The sequence below is a fragment of the Pseudomyrmex gracilis genome, unplaced genomic scaffold (assembly GCF_002006095.1).
Source record: "Pseudomyrmex gracilis isolate BER0280 unplaced genomic scaffold, ASM200609v1 scaffold_39, whole genome shotgun sequence".
NCBI classification, from domain to species: domain Eukaryota; kingdom Metazoa; phylum Arthropoda; class Insecta; order Hymenoptera; family Formicidae; genus Pseudomyrmex; species Pseudomyrmex gracilis.
In genome coordinates, this window is record NW_018020623.1 from 491498 (window position 1) to 513045 (window position 21548).

The 21548-nt window shown below is 41.0% G+C and overlaps 1 protein-coding gene across 2 annotated transcripts in view; it reads right to left on the minus strand.

The window, feature by feature from the left end:
• The window catches only part of LOC109852891 (protein amalgam-like), a 136682-nt gene extending 120169 nt beyond the window's left edge, over positions 1 to 16513 (minus strand). For both annotated transcript variants that reach the window (XR_002250049.1, XM_020424452.1), the window contains exon 1: positions 16354 to 16513. Coding sequence is in view for 1 of the 2 variants with exons in the window: in XM_020424452.1 (XP_020280041.1) it covers positions 16354 to 16486 (133 nt within the window). In the remaining variant the exon portion in view is untranslated. The remainder of the gene's footprint in view (positions 1 to 16353) is intronic.
• Positions 16514 to 21548: the final 5035 nt, after the last annotated feature.

Here is a 21548-nt window from a genome sequence, read left to right on the forward strand (position 1 = left end):
AAAAGATACAGATCGTATGAATCTCGCAAAGTTCTAGCGAGAAAGAAATGGAATTCTGCCAAGTTTAATTCTTTGACCTTTGCCGCCGCGCCGCCTATACCGCATAATCTCGCCCCGGGAGGTTGAAACGCCACATGCAACTGTGTAACCCCCCTCCGTGTGCCACTGCAGTTTTTTATCTTCTTCTTTTTTTCGCGTTGCCCGAGAAATTTTCTTTTTCAGGAAAAAGCGAGAGAGTCGGTCATGACAGCGACCATTCTGTTCTCTCACGCTCTTCCCGCGAGTGAGGTTTTCGCCCCCTCTCCCTTCCTCCTCCCCTCTCCCGCGGATCGGATTACTCGCTTTCGAAGTAATTAGAAGTTCGTCAGTTTCTTGTCAGCCCATAATTAAAATCAGTCGGCGGCCTGAATTAAAATAATGAATAATTATACCGAAATTAGTTTCGCCCACCTTCTTGCTTGAAAATGTATGGCTGTGTAGCCGTGCCGCATTTGCGGAAAGTTTCGCGGTTCTCGCGCGGCGTGTGCTCGACCACACGGTGCACATCACACGCAAATCGCGTATTTCTGTATTCCATCTAGAAATGCACTCCGCAATAACAAGTTGTGCATGACAAAGATACAGACCTCGCTGAATTATTCAGTCGGTGTAAGGATGTTGATTGAATGTTTGCATTACGAGATTATCGTCAAGAATAACTAATAGAGAGAGAGAGAGAGAGAGAGAGAGAGAGAGAAAAAAAAAGTTTCTTGTTACATACTTATAAACGTAGGAACGAAAGAGAGAGAAAACTCTCTCTCTTTTTTTGTTTTCTTGAAAGAATTTAAATTAGTTTTCTACCTGTTTTGTGTATCGTATATTATTAAAAAGAATACCATAAGAATGCCAAGGTGCAACAGGTCGCAAACTCATGCGACCCGCCACTAGGGGATTGAGTAACATGCAAGGATTGTATTCTCCCGAAAGAAGACGTGTATGTACATATTTTTATCCGGAAAAACACGAGAAGGGTGAGATTGTATTTTCCGCATAAATGTTCTCCCCGTTATCAGTCCTCGACAAATCGTTACATTTCACGGCGCCGTACACGCGTTACTTCACCCGAAACATTGCATTTCGCGTCGAATCGTCGGATTTGCGCTGACATCGAAACGTCGAGTAGTAGCGTTTACAAAATTGTTTCGCTGCTCGTTTACAGTTTACGGAAACTCTCATCTAACCCGATTTACGCAACGCACCGCGACACGGAAAACCGCTGATTCGACCGCGTACCCGCTAATTAAATCAGTTTTACAGGGCAAACCCGGATCCCATTACTAATGAACAGCAGCACGCGCAGTTGGTGGCGGTGCATTTCGCAATCCCAGCCGCGGTAATCGCAAAGCTGGTCCGTCACATGACATGGACATGTCGACACGACGTCCCTCCCCCATTTTACATACCTGTTGCGAACTTTACACCCAATACTGATCGAAATTGCTGAAGATAATGGGAAGGCATTGCCTTGCAAAAGAATTCAACGAAGGAAGCGCGCGATCGGTCAAAATCGTTAACTTACTTGAGAAACATCTTGAGAATAGAATCTCGTAACGATTTCGTGTAGCGATTTTAAGTTAAAAAAAAAAAAAGTAAAATAAAACAACGAGGTAAATTAACGTTGAGGAATTCGTATCAGCGCGATTCGATTTGCCACGCAAATTCATAATGTTCAACTCGCGTTTTTCATTTTTATAACAATCTTATATTGTCGGATACACCGCGCGCGCGCGCGCGTTGCGATATAACGAACGCACGCGAAGTAAAACACGAAACTTCACGCCGAGTAATGGAACTAATTTAATAAACGTTCGTGTGGCCAGAGATAACGTCGTAAGAAAAATGTCTCTCACCACACACGGCGCTTTGTAAGCTATTTGCTACCTTTTTAGCGCTCTTGTTCGAACGTCATGAAAATGGATATACGTTCGTGAGATTTGTATCTATTGTAACGGGAAATGGGGTTTTCCGCGAGAAATAATTTCGCTGATTTTCGAAACGTTCGTATCCGTCGAGTCGAGCAGTCGTGCCTGGAAGTGGCCGTATCGGTCAATAGTGACAGCCGAGTACAGATTGGAAACAGATAAACTCTGTCCGGATATTTACTTACGGCAAAACAGTTAAACACAGACGTAGTAGGGTATTGAGCGCGCTCGTTATGTAAGTTCTGATATGACTCGCACGAAATGTAAATTGTCCAGATCCTGGGCACAGGATCTAAACTAATCCTTAAACCCATGCGCAACATCGATGTCGTGTCCTGTTACCTAGGCAATGTATGCAATGCCTAGTTGTCGTATATTGGAGGAGAGATACAGGAGGGAGAGGAGAAGGTGAGGTCGAAATCTAATTAAGCTGTCTACGGCTCGATGAGTCGTGCGATAACTCGCGCGGGTAGAAGATAACTCCGGCCTGTTCCTTAGAGCACCGACGCGCGTGCAACGTCGGTCGATTGGCGGAATTCAATTACAAAACTTGTCGCCAATTGGGAGCACAATAATTCATTAAATACGCGCTACTATCACTCTGTAATACCAAAGATTGTACATCCTGTAGGAGGGACGAATCTCGCCTGTCTCCCGAGACCTGCGAGAATCGATTTATCGTGAAACGCGCTCGGTCATCGCGATCAATACGTAATAAAAACTGCATGTTTCAATCTTTTTTGTTAAAAGTTTTTTGGAAATGCACGAATGTACAAATGTGTAAATAACAAAACAAATTATTAAGGTGGTTTTATAAACGTTAAAAATTCTATATTGAAGATATTTAATGTGTATATATTTATTGCGCTAAATAAAATGCACATTGTGTCTCGCAATTTGCGAGTGTTAGCAGGAGATTTTCTCGAGAAATTGAAGAATTAGTATTTCGTGTCGCGAATGTCGGCAAACAATGTCTTGCATAGCAATTGCAGCGCAATTAATACTTTTTTTATACTACAATTATTTATAATACAATTATTGATAATCCTACGTGACTTTACTTTTTTTTTTTAGTCACGTGTCTTTAAAAACGTGACTAAAGTAAAGTCACGTGATAGGAAGAAGTGAAAAAAACAACACGCGACTTTAGTCACGTGTTAGTTTTCCTTTCTTCTCTTTCACTATTTTTCGAGTTTGATTTTCATGCGTTATTTCTGACATCTCTCATATGTGTATTATATATGATTAGAACGTATATATATATATATATTATATATATATATATAGCTGTCATCGCGGAGACAGGATGTGTTCACTGACACAACACGTTAAAATTAAAATAATAATAGCGTGCGCGTAGCGCGCGCCTGTGTTGTGCGAGTTGTTAATAAAAATGTAATTAATTTTATAATGTATCAAACAATTGTTTATTTTGTGCTAAGCATGATAATTAACTTCAATTCGAATATTCTTTGCCTCAAATAGAACATTGTTTATTTACAAAAAATTTAAGATAAATCGCGCGTTGTGAAAGTATGTTTTTGCATATATCTGTTTGAAAGTAATAAATGTTTTGTTTATAGACATTACAATACTATTAAAACGATATATGAGAAAACGATGTACAAAAAAAAACGATAATAAATGACACAAATTAAACAAATTTTAACACGTTGCTCATTGGGATTATTTTTCCCGACATTTCTTGATACGGATCAAAAGGTTTTACACTGGTTTTGTTTAAAAATTGATGTTGATCTATTCTCGCGTCAGATCAGCATTTCTGAGAGGATGAAATGAGATGGCTGTAATATAGCGCTGAAAACTTAATTATGTCCACAACGACCCGATTAATTACTCGCCTTCGTTCAGCAACCGCGTTTGCATTACTTTGGTGGTAACTGGATTATGAAATCATGGACGCGACAGGCTTTGTAACAAGAGAAAAGAGGGGAAACAGAAGAGGGCGTATCCCCTCATTAATTATTCTAATTTAATACGGTTTAATCCAACACAAATTTTGTGTTGTGCAGAAACTAAAGCTCCGATTGTGCAACATAAAATATAAGAAAAAATTGTATATTAAAATCGATTATCGCGACTTGAATAATTTAATGTGCAATTTTGCACGGAGAGGTATGGGGCAAAACGTCAGGTATCAAAAACGTTTATTAATTAGGTTCGTTATTAATTAGCGTGTGTGTTTTGTTCTCTACGGAAATCTCATTATTTCATAGAAAAATTGAAAGCTTAACAAGCAATATTTTTTTTCTCAAATCAAACAAATTCAAACAAAGCAGAAAAAAAATGCACGAAGTGTTGTTGCAAGCACTATGACACTATGTAACATTTATTTACCTACATTTAATTTCCCTCGTTTAATTTTCCTCTCGATTACACGCGCAAATTAAATCAGACCGCAAAGTTAATGTTAATGATAAAATCACGCTCGTCTCTCTCTCAATTGCAACGATTAGTATATCTGATACGCTCCAACGCGCAGGTTAACAAATCGCTCGTCTTTAGCGAGCGTAGAATAATTTCTATGGCGGAGAACTCTCGGACGCGCACGGCATATATACATGTATATATACGCCGGCGTATTCGTATTACACACGTATGTGACATACATACACGCGATCGTTAACGCGCACGTAAACTCACGCGTATTGCACGTAGTGAACCACGTATTACGGACGGGGCAAGCAGTATTGTGAAAGCCAACGCTAGCTGAGAAGCAAGAGAGCTGCAATTAGCGTTATTAAGCACGCTCAATGTCACTCCCGTTTCTCCCGTCTATGTCCGTTGTCCTTGTCGTTGTCCGCGCTATGAACATGCAACCCATCTTCGCGCTTTTTTCTCGCTCGAGCGTTCCTCCCCTCCTCCTCCCTCATCACGGACATAATGTTCTCGTTTTATCAAGTTTTCGATGCGCCAACATCCGGCACAAATTGTTTGCAATTGCAATTCGGCGCATTTTGCGCTGAGATCAGCAAAGATTACACGCTGAGTCATCTTGAGCGGAAATTATTTGTAACAGTCGCGAACAATGTGCGAGTGAATGTGTGTGTGTATATATATATATATATATAGTAACGAGATTGAGACACTGCCGATAAAAGCAATGTGTATATTTTGCGACGGGGACGACGGAAAATGCACGGAAAGCGCGATTTGATTTGTCACCGATTTGTCAGACAAAACGAAATGTTTTCGATTTGTCGATGATCGATGCAGTAAAGTGTCGAATATTAGTTGTCGTTCGGGGCGAAATGTGACACTATCGAGCACTTTGTTCGTTTAAACGCAATCGGTCTTCTACCCCCGAGGTGACGCGAGAGCAAACCCCCATAAATAATCAAACAAACCAAATCGCGAGGATATCGGGGATAACGCTCTGGCGTTCCGTATAAGCTGCAAAAAAGAAATATTTGCCCTTAGCGTAGCGGAAATATAAATTAAAAATAGCAGCGGCAATATAAACGGGATTTTCAGGAATATCCGGATAATCGGATTACTCTCAATGGATTTATATCGCTGCCGACATTGTGTCACGGGAAAACTTTGGTGAACAAACACTAATGTCCAATCTCTGTCGCGCTTGTTATCATATCGATATTACCGCCTAAACGGTCGGACGAATCGAGCGAGAGAAAATGACTCGGGTATTAAAAAAAACTGCGCGAAATGTTTAAACGAACATCGTAGTATGTGTGCACACTGCTGATATTTACATAAAAAAAAAAAATAAAAAAAAAATCCTGGTTTTACTGGCGACCAGTTTTTCTGCAAAGTAAAGTCCGTCCGAGTTAATTTCGTCGTTTCACACGGCGATGTTAAAAATGTTGACCTTAAGAAGTGAGGCGCGGACACATACGTGCTTGTTTGCTGACCCGGTTCCTTGTGTGTCGCGGCAATTTCGCACACCCCCGACGTTGGAACACGTGGTATTTGCATTTGACAGCGTGCTGAAGAGCCGCCACGAGGTCGGTTCCGAGCTTAATCCAGGTCGGACTAAGAGGATTATTGCGAAAATGTTTCAATTGCGGCATCGGCCGCAACACAATCCGTAATGTCCATACATCGGATAAAATTTAACTTTTCAGTCATCATCGGGCGGTCGTCGTCTCTTCGCTTCAATCTTTTTGTTTTGTTTGTTAGAAAAGCGAGTTACTTAATTTTGTTTCGTATTACGGCGCTCAAATATGTCGTACGAGTTTATTCAAAATTTGCGATGCAGATCGCGATGCGTGAAAAGTTACACAAATTCGGTTTCAAACTGAAACTTGCTCGAGATAAAACGCGTTCGGACCAAGTGCTATTATGAAATTACGCGTGTGCGACAGATTTATGCGCTCGCTTTTCACATATTAACGGTACGGCTTATTGCTTTGGAGATCGAGCGCACCTTACACACACACATACGCACATATATATGTATACATATATATATATATACATATATATATATGTATATATATGTATGTATAGCACGCTATCACTAATTAACATAAACACGAACCAATCTCTACGGACTTCATCGAGCAGCGCGGACTACTTCGAGTTTCAAACACGAGCGAAGAACGGTTATGTATGAGATCGTAAGGGTCGTGTTTGAGTTTGCCATTTGCGTACACAACAAAGACCAATAACGTTGTTTATACATCGGCTGTATGAAATGTACAAACCCCCCGTTACAAACCGTCTGGGATATATATATAGATGAAAATGAACACAGGTTGCATTCTACGCGGATTGCCAATTACTTTCGGCAAGCAAACAACTTTGCCGCACGTTATCGAATGCCCAATGTGAAAAATATCAAAATTCCCAGCGCGTTTTCCCAAAACTGTTTGTTGTAAATCCCGCGATTCGACAAATTATATATCTTTCCCCCCTCCCGTGTTTGTGTCCGTTAGACATTTGGAGGAAATTGATCAGGTTTCAATTACATGTTAATGCAGAGAGTGTTAGGAACTCGGAATTTACATAGTACATCGTCGAAATAGCAGTGAACCCGTGAAAGTATCGCAAGGTTCATCTCAATTGTAACGGACATGTTAGAGAATAGGAAGCATGTAGCGGAGCTACATGCCATCGCCATCACGCCTTAGGGCTTGTTAGAAAACGTACGTAGTAGTAGTTACGGACACACAGTGTTGATCCCCGCTGTGAGATACGGAAAATCTGTAGCGCGATTGTTAGTTACCGGACTACCGTGAGGGCACGCCGCCGCGACGTTTTCAAAACGTTTGACGGTTCATTGAAACGTTTCGACCAATCTGACGAGAACAGTGCAACGCTCGCGGAATCTCGATTACTTGCACATGTCACGTAAACAAATTAATCAGAATGTATAACAGTTCGCAAAACATTTTTATAAATATTTACGAGCTATTGCAAAGCTTTTATCTACCGCGTCGGTGTACATGTATACGTGCACGTGTGTGTGTGTGTGTGTGTGTAAAAAACAATAACCTGTTTATGACGATTCAAGAGCGCGCGAATTACCTGCCGCATCGATCTCTATGGATAGCAAAGCATTGCCAAAAACAACAAAATGATTTTTTTTTTGTTTATCAGTGTTAGGTTTTGAATGTGTTTGATAAAATGTTTATTCAGATCATGGCACTTTACAAAATTGCAATATAAATGCAATCAGAATTTTTTTTTACATGACTGTTTATATTTATTTTATAAACGACAGACAGTTCGAAGAGGTGTAGTGAAATAATTGTTTTAATTTTCGAGCGTAAAAACATTTGCAAGAGAGATCTGTCTATTGCAATTTTGGAATACAAATCAGTTTTTTTTACATTGGCGCTTAAAAGAATTCCGCGTGAGAAGCTCGTGCGTGATTGTTAATTTATTTCGCGATTTCTGCAGCCGGTGTATATTGGAGAAACTGATGTGAAAAAAAAGCGCAGTTCCCCACCGGGGAACTTGATCGCGCATGAAATCACGCCGATTTTAGTATGGCTTCAGGCAATCCACTTGTACGCGCGCTATATATCGAGAATATGCTGTTGTATTTTGTGAAGTTCGGAATTTTCGTTCGTCACGTGCTATTCATCCATGGGGAGTCAGTTTTTCCACTAAAAATGCATTGAATTCGCAGTGTTTATAAATGTTTTTAACATTGCATTGTTTCTGAAAAAATCATACTTCGATTTTTGTTTTGCCAGAAAAGAAACGATTTGTTCCGTGATTGTATAAGAGAATTTTTCCTCGCTCAAAGGCGAAATTGTTTTTGCAGTGATATATATATATATATTTTTTTTGCGGTTAAAAATAATAACGTATAAATAATTTTTTGACATATCCGGTATATCTCGCGAGCGAGATATTTACAAAGCGACGCGATACGAGATACTTCATCACACACACAGTTTCGCACGCAATTAATCTTTCTCTTCCGCACCCTTACGGCTCATCTCTCTCCCGACGTGTTTCCAAAATTACGTCTGTTCTTTTTTCACGGGATAAAAGATCAGAACGAGAGATACATGTCCGAGACGAGAAAAATTACGTACGTGAAACGCGGATCAACAAAATAACAGGTCGTGAGAGTCTAAAGTTTCATAATTATTTTCTTCGCGTTGAAAGACCTCTAATTAGTGAGTGAGAAAGAGGTTTACTACTGCCAAGTCTAGTTTTTTGACAGTCAGTACTCAAGAAAAAATACTTCGTATTCGAATGAAAGGAGGTTTTTATTCATCGTACACAGAAAAAAAAAAAAATTGCTTCAATTAAAGTTGACGTCACGGGCTGCCACAAAAATAAATAGTTCTTTTAATTGCATATGCGATTAATTTAATGTCTAGATTCTTAAAGCAACTATCTGTATGTAGTGCAATAATATTGATGTTGCATCATCAGGATATATTTCAATTAAACTGACACTGTTGATTCAACATTATTTTTTTTTTCCGTGTATGAATAAAAAATACTTGTTACAACGCAGTCATATTTTGTGTGGAGATTTCCTTAATGAGTAAGTGAGTGCAAAAGAGAGAAGGAGAGAGAGAGAGAGAGAGAGAGAGAGAGAGAGAGAGAGAGAGAGAATAAACCATTGCAAATATCTAACGGTTTAAATAACATTGCGAACAATTACAGTTGTCTGTGTATATTGCGGATGAATGCGCGGCAACTTATTAATATCATATTACGATTAAATAATTCTATAGTTATGTTAATTTAATTTGCGGATATGATTAATTGTATTTCTGATTCTGTGGATTATCGTGATGCAAAAAGCTCCTCCTCTCTCCGCAACGCTGTTGATACACCGCGTAATTTACCACCCAGTATATAAGGTTAAGCTTTAATATTCCACAAACAAAGCGTCCGCGTAGCACTTTGTAACCGCGGCATGAGGCACGATAATATTAAACTGATGACAACAAAATTATTTAGCTGGCAGTTACTCTTCGCGTGGCGCAAACCCATTTGCTGTGCGACGGCGCGTATCACCAAAAGCATGCATGGAAAATGCTGCCGCGGCGCATCAGCTTCATTCGACTGCCAGTGTGTTTCGTGCGACTTTTTGTTTCGTTGTGTCGCTCGTGCTCTGTCGATCGCAGTGTAAGCGCAGTGAATTCCATTATATTTCCTTAATGTCTCGCATTGAATCGCGAACCTGTAATTTACGAAATTTGAATTTGCTCGTCTACGAGCTTGTTCGCGTCACGCAGATATACGATTGACAACGTCATACATCATCTCTCGCGACGCTATAAGCGCTTGTTTTCCATACAACGACGAAACAAAATGTTATTGAAACTTGATGTAAAAAATTTGTTTCTCTTAAGAGCGAATTTTAGTACAGAAGATTATTAAAACTACCGACTGTGAGTAGAAAAAAGATGTATGTAAAATTACGGTCGAAATAATGATCGAGCTCTGTTGTAAGAGCGCGGTTAATGTAGTAATCTCAGCGGATCTCCAAGTTTTCTCAAGACGAAGTAGAGAAAAAAAAAGTTCTCAAAGCTATATATACGGAAGTTTCAGCACCGATTTCAGCGTTTCTTACTTTCTTCCGGCTTGGTAATATCGACGCAATTAATCCTGATCGCGCGAGTCGGTCGGTTAAGAAATTTATCCGGAAAAAGGATAAGTGAGGTCGGTATTTTGATGTAATTTCGGAAGATATATAACTTTCTCACGGATGAATTTTTTTTTGTGCGCAAAAAAGTCTCCGGTATATCGTAGAGAGAAATAGAGAGAAAGAGAGAGAGAGAGAGAGAGAGAGACAGAAATCCATAAATACATTATCTTCTTCTCTCTATAAAAGTTAAATAAGTAAAAGTTAAATTAACTCAATCCACCGCTATCACCGGACGTTTCGTGCGGACTTGAAGCTCAAGCCGCTTTGAGTTTTGCCACCTGTGAAGAACTGTATAAATAGACCGTTGTCTACTGTAGCACGTCAACGCGCGGAATATTAAGACATGAGCAGTTATTTATATTATTTCAGGACCAAAGGTCTCTAATATATTCTCTGATTACTTCCGTTACCCCTCAATTTTATAGTACGGAAATCGCGACGCTGTTTGCATTTAGATGACGGCAATACCGATGTAGATTAGCATTGGCTAACGGAGAATGGCAATTGGATTAGCATAGAGAACCGCGTGTATTTTTATTGAGCAAAATCTCCAGTGTATCTCAAAATATTCTACAATGACAAACAACGCACGCGCGCGCAAAAAAAAAATAAAACACAATTTCAATATTTTTTATTTTAAATACTTTATAGAAAGCGATACAATAAAATATCTATTGTTTCTGTCAACATTTTTGATATAATAGGAGAAATAGTCGCATTAACGACGTTGACGCAAAAGTGTCGCATCAACGTAAACATTATAGTTACAATATTAATAACCAACATTATTTAATATAATAGAAGAGATAAATCAAAGGCAAAACAGGAAGTGGCGGGCGTTTAATTAAACATTAATTATTAATTTCGTCGTCAAAGCAAAACGCTGCAAATGTCAAGCTGATCCCGTGTAATAGATACGTTTCTGTTTGCGAAATTCGAACCGAATCTGAATATCTTCCGCATCGATCAGACGGCAAATCAATTTCGCGAAGCTCCCACTTCAGCAGTCCGGTATTTGCGCAAATAAGCACGACCTACGGGCGCGCTACGTAAATAAGTTCGATTTATTCGAATCGAGAGAAGCTGACAGCCCGGCAGAGAATTACGTCACGTCGTGGCTTTAAGAAATTTAGTGGATGTTTCGCGCTGAGTGCATATCCTCGTTATACCCGCGGCCTGCTCCTCTAGTCCCTCTTCCTCCCCTTCCTCTTCGCTTCCCACGCCGCTCCCGCCGCAAGTTATATACAGTCAGTGCATACATCACACGCATGCTTTTGTTGCACGTGGCCAAAGAAAATGCGAGCTGATTTACAACCGGCATTTACTTTGCGAGAGCATTCCCTCCTTACTGAAGATAAATCGACAGGAGCCGCGCATTTACTTCTCCTGTCTTTTCTTCCATACCCCTTCCAAGATTTACACTTGAAGATGGTTAAATCTACTAACACGCGCGGGTGTATAAGCGGCGCTATCGCCTTCGTGCGCAACGGAGATTTCTACATCCGCTATTCCACTTCACAGGGGAATGTGCGCAGGGATTTACTTTCTCGTTTACCGCATCTAAATGAATTTATCTGTTCAATTTCTTTCTTCAACTCTCTTCCGCCCTTTCATAAGACGCGATGTCAAAATTATTTTTCGTTTGATAATGGAACGCCATTAATCATAGCTAATGAAAACTAAACGTTGACTTTCGCCGCCGCCGCCGCTGCCGCCGCCGCCGTCGTCGTCGACGACGACGACGACGACAACGACGATTTATTTCCGCTCGCGCGTTCGAGCTCTTATACCTACGTGCTCTAACACCAAAGATACGCAGGGATCAATGCGTGGCAGCGCTCAATAAATCTGATATAAATCGATAAATCTTACTTTCCAAGATATTACGAGGACAAGATAAGTACAAGCGTAAACCCTCCGTCCGGAAGAGAATCTGCTACTCTGTTAGATTATCGCGTCTCGCCACAAGATTCAGTGCCCTCTCTCTCTCGAGCTTATTTCCATTTACATTCGCCACTTCTACTCGTGAGACCCCTGACTCTTTTATGACTGGCCGAGCACCGCCCATAACCGGCGCTTCAAACATCCTTTTACTTGGGTATCCCGTGCGGGAAATTTTTTTATTACATCCATAAGAACAGAAGGACGAGAGGGTGAAAAGAGGAAGCAGTAAAATTGTAAATGCAAAGGTCGTTTATAGCTGATGTAACCTGGTCGTTTAACGACCTGATATAACCTGCTCGATCTTTCGATTGATAAGATATGTAATCAAAAATTCGCATTGAAAAAGTAGTATATCTATTGTATTGAATATAATGTACAACGACAGATTTCGATATTTTTACAATTGACACCTTTGATATCTCGAAGCACTTAGAAGGACAATCGTAATGACATTTAATCGGTGATGAAGGTCTCGCTTCGAAGACAAGCAGAGAGAGAGAGAAACTCGACACTCAATTATCAAGAGCTTTTGCATCGCGTGAATGTCGAAGATATATACATATACAGAATCATATTCGCATTGTTCGCCTCATAAGAACACTTTTGAGAAAATGAGTAAAGTGCGAAGTTGATTTTAACCCAGTTTGTAAATCCTATTAAAAAGTATAGCGGTGTCTCTGTAAAACTGAAACTTTCCTTAAATGTCCAGACAAGGGCTGTGATGATATTCAGCGATCAAATTCAGTGACCTATTTTTATAACGCGAACAGACAGAGAGTTCCGAGATTTTTTCTTTTTTCTTTTTTTGTTTTTTGTTTTTTTTTTGTTTTTTTACAAGCCAGATGTGGATGGGAAGAATGTTCTCTGCGTCGATTTTAATATTATCCGCTCAAATAAGATTAAATTTGTTGTTTAACGAGGATTATTTTATATCGAGGGGATATACCGCGTTCATACACAAAAATTATGCTCTGCGAATTAACGTGAAAAAGCGTATAAATCTAGGTAATTGCGACTCAAACCAAATTTACGTAAGTCTTTTACGCTTACAAAATTAATGAAATTTTTGTTACCTTTTGCGTATTAGCGCGCGCAATGTAAAACGCTCGGCGTGTTAATCGCACCGAGTTGATATTTGTGCATACAACGCGCAAATAATTATGCATTTAATATTTTATTTGAATCAATGAATCTCGCGAATTTTTAAAAATAAAATGCAGTTATTAAAGAGCGAATTTGTTTAATAATAAAATCTCGAAAAGAGGAGCATTTCTGTGAAAAATAATGCTGAGAGAGAGATATTAGCATCGAGAGGTATTTATAGCAAATATTCCACGACTCTCTGCACATTAATGCCTTCAATTAAAGCACGCGTTCAAATTTACTAATTGTACCAAATCAGCAGCTTGGCTTAATTATAAAACGCCCGAAATTAATTTCGCCAGCGCGACAAACGTTGCAGGTTGAAAACCGTTCGTGTTACATGATACAATAACACATGTGTTGTATATATATATAGTATATATATATTTTTTTTTTTCGTTTTGTTTTTTATATATAGTAGCGATCAAGAGAATAAAATTCGCACTTCACTCCGAACAACGATTCTATTTGATCTGTATAAAACGCTGCCATGCAGTCAATTGTTGTAGCACGAAACAAGAGAACTTCCCATTTGATCAATAGTAGTTACAACTTCGTAACTTTTTTCCAAAATCTATCGCGCATTGTGTATCGCACGCGTGCGGAATAACCCAGTTCGGACAATCTCGAAAAAATACACTCCACATTCCGCCGAAGAGAGAAAGAGAGAGAGAGGGAAATGTGATTACGTATCTTTGAATGGTAGAGAGCGTAAAATGAGACGAATAGATATATTATAGTCCCTTTTGCAAAAGGACCGACTTGAAATTTTCCCATGCACAAAACACAATTAATGTGGCGCATTCATATACATCAGGATATTTTATATGATGCAATGATGCATAGAATATGTGAGGAGAAGGGAAGGGGAAAGGAAATTAGTCAGAAGTGACACACAGTCGTGCCTCAGGAATTTCATATTCATCCCACATCTGCGAAACCAAATTATATCGCGGTGTCCCACGTAATCGTCCGAAATCGTTGGTGCTCAGAATCGCATTCGGCAGTTACAAGCGTGTGCAACTAATTTTACCCCAGCAGCACTAAACGCAACCTACTTTACATGTTACTAACACACACGGGTATCGGTTGTACGAGCGCGAAGCGCGAGAAGAAAAGTTGTTTATATGTTGTTTATTTCTACAACTTTATACTGATATTAAATGTTGCAAAACTATCAAAATATACGCAGTAAAATTCTAAACACTGTGTTGCCGAAAGCAAATATTTTTACAAAAGTATAAAAATATATAAATATATAAATCTTGATCGGTAAAAAACATGTTGTTTGTGACTTGTTTAAATAAGAATAAAAACAAAAAATTTGCACCGCACACCGGAAGCAAGATTATATTTTCAAGCATTTCGCGTGTCTCATGAATATCTCATTAAAATTTGTTATTTTAAAAAAATCGATATTTTAAAAAACACATTAAATTGTCTCGTAGAGTATGACCTTGTACTGATGAACAGCGAAGCGACAATCGGCTCAAGAACTTCGTCTGCATGTGGAGTACGACCCAATTCTAACAAGCATGTCCCGTAATTACGAAAACGTCGAAACGCGAAACGGTGCATTGTTGAAATCCTAGTTTTATTCGATATAGTTGTAGTACAATTACTAGCTTGCTGTTCGCACAAGAACAAACTGTACGATTAACGGATAGAATTTGTATCTTGATAAAAACTGAATTTGCCATTTGAAATCTGCGTTACGTTATTTTTAAAGAATTTCGATTAAAAGAGTAAAAAAGCTTTGAAAAAAAAAGAAACTAAAAATAAAACGAAATAAAAACAACAACACTTTTATGCAATTGTGTAACTGTGCAAACTATAAATCTGTCTACGGATATGTGCAATATGGCCGTGTCCTGCTCAACGAACGGAGACAATTCTTCGCGATTGTAACAACGGCGTCTCGCGATAATATTTATTACTATTAGAAAATATTATAAAAGATAAGTCAAAAAATTTATAAGATCGTATCTCTTGACAATTTTTTCTTAGTAAAATATTTGTATATCTGAATACCGCGACTTATGAATTATCTACAAGTGCTAACACACTTTTCTGTCTGACAATATCGCAAGACAGCTCTTGCGAGGATTGATTAAAGCTCGTTATCTCGTTGCGCATTTACCGTTGCGCACAATTTACATATAATTAGCGAAGAAAAAGAGGAAAATTGGAGAAAAATTCTCAATTATAAAAATACATAACTTTGCACAGAATAAATAAATAAATTTTACGAAAATTGTGTCAAATTTAGAAAATTACTTTTTGCAGAAAAAATTAATTTAAAAAATAGTACCGCGTTTAATATAAATTTTTCCTCTTCTGTGATTAATTTATTTTTTTAAACCGCGTTTAGAAAAGCGAAACAATATCATTCGCACGTGAAATAACAAGAGAGATCCTCAGAATTCTGAATAATGACCAAGAGATACGAGAGAGCAAACTAGTTCGTATCTCTCGCGCTTGGTACTTCCCAGTCATCCTCGACGACTTTATAGCGCGTCGAAGCACAGAAACTATTGCATTCACGCCTCGAATTACAGCGAGAGTCGACCAAGTCTCGGCTCTGCGAGATATATATACGCTCTCTCTCTCGCAGGTAGGAGAGACACGCACCACAAATCCGTGCGGCGACGTGAAATACCCCCCAGCAGCACTAGTCTGGCTGCTATATGTACCCTATGTGGAAACAAGAGAGAACAACCCTTCGGACCATCGCGCGACGACGATGGCAGCGGCTGCGACGACAACGGCGGAGACGACGACGACGACGACGACACCGAAACTCGTTAAACTTCTCGCACACGCGAAACGGGCGAGCGCGCGTGTGAGTAACAAAATTCCTACTCCCGTTGGGTGGTGGTCGCAGTTCGCACGGGATTCAATTAGCACCGCGGCAGTGAATTTAACACTCGTGAACGAGGGGGACGGATTCTGTCGGGAAGACGCGAGTAAGGGGGAGAACTTTGGGGATGTTACTCGGAAACGTTAATCAACACGTTTGGCAAAAGCCAATCATGAGGATCAAACATAAGTTGTTTACTAAACGGCACCCGCGCCGTATCGCTCGTTAAACAAGCGCGCAAGACCGACGAGTGTTTGCCGATAGGGAAACCTCGCTCGCTTGGTGGCAAAAGAGGCTTATTCGGCGCGACACGCACGTTGATCTATTTTTCCACTCACCGGATGCGACGGGGTTGTTGTCGGTCCATGCACTTCTCGCGATCATGGACAGCAGCAACACGGCGCCAGTCAACAGCCGTAGTCGGCCCCGCACGTTTCCCGGAACACGTTGGACACGCTGTTCACTGATCATCGCGGTAGCGGGTGAACGAGAGGGTGCGCGAACGGCATCCCGACTGAAGGGTCGCGCCGAAGAGCGTGTTTCTCTAGCTCCTGTATCATCCCCTCTCTTTTCCCGCCACGCGCAGACGCCTCCGCGCGACGGGAAGCTTCCGCGCGACTCTTGTGAGCCAACCATCCCCCTCTACCAAAAGCGCCGTCTTAATCCCACTCACTTATCTCTTATCAATAGGTGACGATTAATTATCCCTCCACTCTCTCTCCCTACGCGTCGCACAGCCGCTGCGCTTTCGGGGTCGCTCTCACAACCTGTGGCACGCTCCTCTTCCCACTTGGGAACGGGTATGTCTTTTGGCATGAGCCCTGAGGACGGAAGAGATGAACGCGGGAATAATATGACTTCGTCGATGCCGAAAGGGTCGGCTTGGCTCGATTTATGGCTAACCGCGATCCGTAATTCGCGCCCAGAGGATTCAGAGAGCGCGCCCTCACACACGACGACGCGACATATAAAATTTCACGAGGAGTATGTTATACGAGAATTTATTAAAAACTACGTAATGCTAACGCGCCGCGCTAAATTTAAAAAAAAAAAAAAAAGCAAGGCGCTCCGTCATATAAAGTATATAAATTTACATGGAAAGTGGAAAACATAAATCGAGTTTAGTAAATGAGTCCAGCTGTTGGATAGTGAGTTAAAATTATACCAGTAACTGTCTTCCTGTCTACATTACCCCCGTTGCGTCGCTTAATTATTCGAAATATAAATAACGCAGTCGCAAAAATTCTTTACATTTGCGCGCTTTGAGAAACCCGATGCTTTTTTCATTCGCTCGGCAAAAATGAAGTATTCGTCTTCCGGGAAAGTGTCCGTGGAATAAGTTAACATAAGTTTCGCGTTTAAAACGCGCGACCGGATGTACGTAACTTGTCTAAGCAGAGAGAGAAGAACGCTCAAGTAGAATTAATTTCATGTCGTTTCGAGTCAAACGTAAGTACTTCAAATTGAAAACCTGCAATTTGTTTTCAAGTGAGACTCCAACTTTCATCTACTCGAAATTTAAAATGAAGAAGGTAAATTTCCTAGGAATCGATATCTCTTCTTTTTTTTTTTTTTTTTTTTGTTTTAAATGCACGCCTTTGTTTTATATATATATATTTCGTACATCCCATCTCTTCCTCTCCCATTACATACTTTTACTTCTGTGTAAGCGGGGCTGAATATATCGCTTGAAGTTTTAAAATTTACAAAATTGCAAAATAATAACGACATTATTATTGCATACTAGCATTAATGTGCGTAATGTAAAATGCACGCACATGTTTAGATAGATTTACATAGAAATATTCAAAATTACAATGTCGATATTAATTGTGGATTAGTCTATTAATATTCAATCCGTTATATATTTTATGTAATATCAGCGTATGGATTTAGTGCTTAAATATTTTCATCAATGTTCCAAATATGAGCAACTAATATAGTAAGAGAGAAAGTAAACAAGTTTGACACTTATTTCGTAACGAGACGCGTATTAAATACACATATTTTGCAATATCTGTATCTGTTTGGAAAGAGAGAGAGAGAGTGTGTGTGTGTATTGCAAGATTAAATCTTGGCCGTATCAAATACATGATATTGCACATGTAACTTTCATCTATTGGCTGCAGATATTAGTTCGGCCGTTACATAAGCGCAATTTGGAAGTTCATACATATTCAGCCAATCCATTCGCCTTCACGTGGAATAAACGATAAAGATAATTGATCGCGCGAAATATCGATTATATCGGGAATAGTTTAATAGGTTTTGCCGGAAAGTGTGATTAATAAATCTGCAAAGGAAATACAATTTTCATTGACACGTGATGGACGGTGGGGATTTTTTTGCCAGTCCTTAATTACTACAGTCTGTCGAAAAAAGAATTCCGTCACTTCGTAATGAATCGCTTTTGAATTTGATTAATGTTCGCGCGCGCGCGCAAGTAGTATAAGTTTTGCACAAATAATACATCTGAAGATTATATACACGCGTGTGCGCGTGTGCGTTCTCTAAACCATGACGGTTTTGTCATAGCGTTATATTGTTATTTCAATAACGATAAAATTTACATTAACTTTCGCACGTAATTGTACTACATTAACGCGCGATTATACTTCCGGTATTACACTTGCAATTTATCCATAGCTAATCATCTGCTGAGATTGTAATAATAGTACACAATATTATTGTGTGTCACATACAATTTCGCGTGTGCGCGCGCGCGCGTCACCAACAACGAGAGATTATGTATTTTTACATTGTATAAATATTGCAGAGCGCGTAATGTCGAAACGCGTATTACGTTTCATATGCAATATGCAACAAACGCAAATACTATTGACGCAGTTAAACTATTGAAAATTCGGTCTCGTCTGATTACACTTGCGTTTTGCGCTCGTTTTCGCGCGATTAGTACGTGATAAATCACAGGATTTTGCGTATACAGGGACGACGTTTTTGACGTTCCTCCCTCATTCAATGCGCCCGCGGCAGTCAGGCAAAATAACGCGTAAACAGCCTGGTAATCGTCGCTTCCGCGCGTTTCAGACCCGGAGCGGAATCTCGCGGAGTGAATAATGCTCCCCTCCGTAGGTGTGGATTGCAATATCGCGGCGTATGGAAGAACGTCGCGCACTAGATAAGCGAGTTCTTGCGGAATTCGCGCTCGGAAGGCGTGTCGGGAGACTCCAGGGCGCCAGAGAAGACGCACTGCCATTGTAGCCTCCAACTCCTGTGTGACGACGGTGGGTCCTCCTCTTCGTCCTTTGCGTCTTCGCCCCGCTGTCTCTTCCTCTCTCTCTCTCTCTCTCTCTCTCTTCGCCACCGCGTCTCTTTACCTCCCGCTGGCTGCCACGAACGCTTCCACTTTGCTGTCTCGCGTCTGTCGTCACGTACAATCCCTTCCTCCCTCTCGGCTTGCGGAATATTGTCCGCCAACGGTATTTCAGCGCTCGTGTTGCGCGCGGTTCCGTGGAATCCGCTCCGTTTTCGAACGTCGATCGCGGCGTGCGGTACGCCGCGACGCGGCACGCCGGATCTCTCGCCGCAATAGCCGAAAGAACGAAAGGAATGCGAACACGCGGGGGATACAAAGAACATATATACCGTATTACATTACACATATGTACAGATGGTCTATATAATTTCTGTTTTACAAATTCTCTCGAAAGAAGACACAGACGTGCTTTTGCTCCCGGTTAAGTTTCGAAGCGCGCGATGTATTTAATAAGCGCATAATGTATAAGCTGGATTAAGGAAGCGCGCGTAAATCATGCGCAAGCCAACCGGACTTAGCCTATAAAGACGTGAAATCTCTATTGGGGTAGTTAGTGGCACGCGGCCAGGAGAGGATATTGCCAAGTAACAGGCAAAGAAGGAACTGAGGAACTTTCATATCGCTATTAACGGTATCTCAATTTGCAGCTTATTCGAGGGAGAGAAATCCGATTACTCTACCGAGAAAGTTTCTCTTATCCCGCAACATTAAAGTGATAACTATCTAAATATCTGATTCTCGAAAAAGAAAAGTTTTTCAAATTCCGTTTTCACAAACGGAATTTTGCCGCGAATTAGAGCCAATTACATCGAGGTAATCGCTTTCGTTTTTCTCGCGTCTCGAAATGATTCGACAAAAATTGCGGTATTCGCAACAGTTTCCTACCGACGATTTTCTCTCATATTTTGCACTTAATTGTTGTCACATGTGCGCACACACGCACACGCGCGCGCACGCGATTATATATAAAATATTACATGTATCTAATGATGAACAGTGTGAGATTCTCGAGACAAAGGGTCATAACGTCACGTTGCCATTTCTCTCTCCCCGAAAACTCGGGGAAATACACTTTGTGTTGTGGCACGTCTCGTGTTGGCGAAACAACCGGAGAGGAGCGGAAGACGACGGCCACTCCGGAAGCGAAACACGAGAGCACGCGTCGATGTGTTCGGCGAACACATCAATGGCTTCGCTAGAGCGCGCCTCTGTCTGTCGCCTGTCTCTCTGCCATAAAGTTACATCTCGCAAATTGCGTTTGTCAACACAGCGACTAATTGCCGCCGAGAATGTTACCCAACTATGAAGCGGCTCATAATTAGACTGATGCATGCCCCACGGAGAATCGAATTATTCGTCGGGTAAACGGCCAAAAAGGAGACGCGCACAATCCTCCCGTTGCGCGATCGAGAGAAGGGTAAACGCGTGCTAGAGACGACGGAGGAGGGAGGGTGAATGGCGCCCGCGTTTTCCCGAGTAAAACGGGTTGTATTTTTGCGAGCTGCGCTTCCGGACGTGCCTGCGGGGAACGCAAACGGGATCGTGACTCACATTCGCCGTCGAGCGTGCTGAATATGCGAGCTCGGCAGGCGCGCTAAACCCGGCATCGCTATGGCACACGGCGCGGAAGATTATTATGAATAAATTTGGGGTGCCCCGGTGCTCGGGGTTCGGTCATTGTCGTAATGTTCGAAATTTGCGATTTTCCAAATAGCATGTTGATAAGAATTTGAAATTCGCGTCAGGCGCGGCGCGCGAAAAGCGTAACTTGCACGCGCACCCCGTAACTCGGAGCTTCTTAATATTTATGCTCCCCCCGCTCTCGGCGCTTGACGCTGCGCTCGCGCTTTCTCGACGGTATCCGAAAGATAATTCACTTCTCGCGCGCCAAACTTTTTTCTTGTCGAATGAGAGAGCTATCGAAGTATACAACGTCGTAAAAAAAACGTGCGCTCGCTCGTTTTTTAAATCTTACAATTCTTTCGAACGATCATCGCACGCACACAGCTGTACTCTGTTAATGCGATATAAATACCCGGTCCCAGAACGGGAGATGAAATTCTTCTACAAATTGCTCTGATCGTTTGCGCGCAATGTCAAGAAGCTCGCGGTCGCAAGCTTCTTGAGGGCAACATGCGGCCACGTCGCACATGTTGACGTCGAAGTGGCAGCACTGATTGCGACGCAGAGAGCAATCTCTCTCTCTCTCTCTCTCTGTCTCTCTCTCTCTCTCTCTCTCTCTCTCTCTCTCTCTCT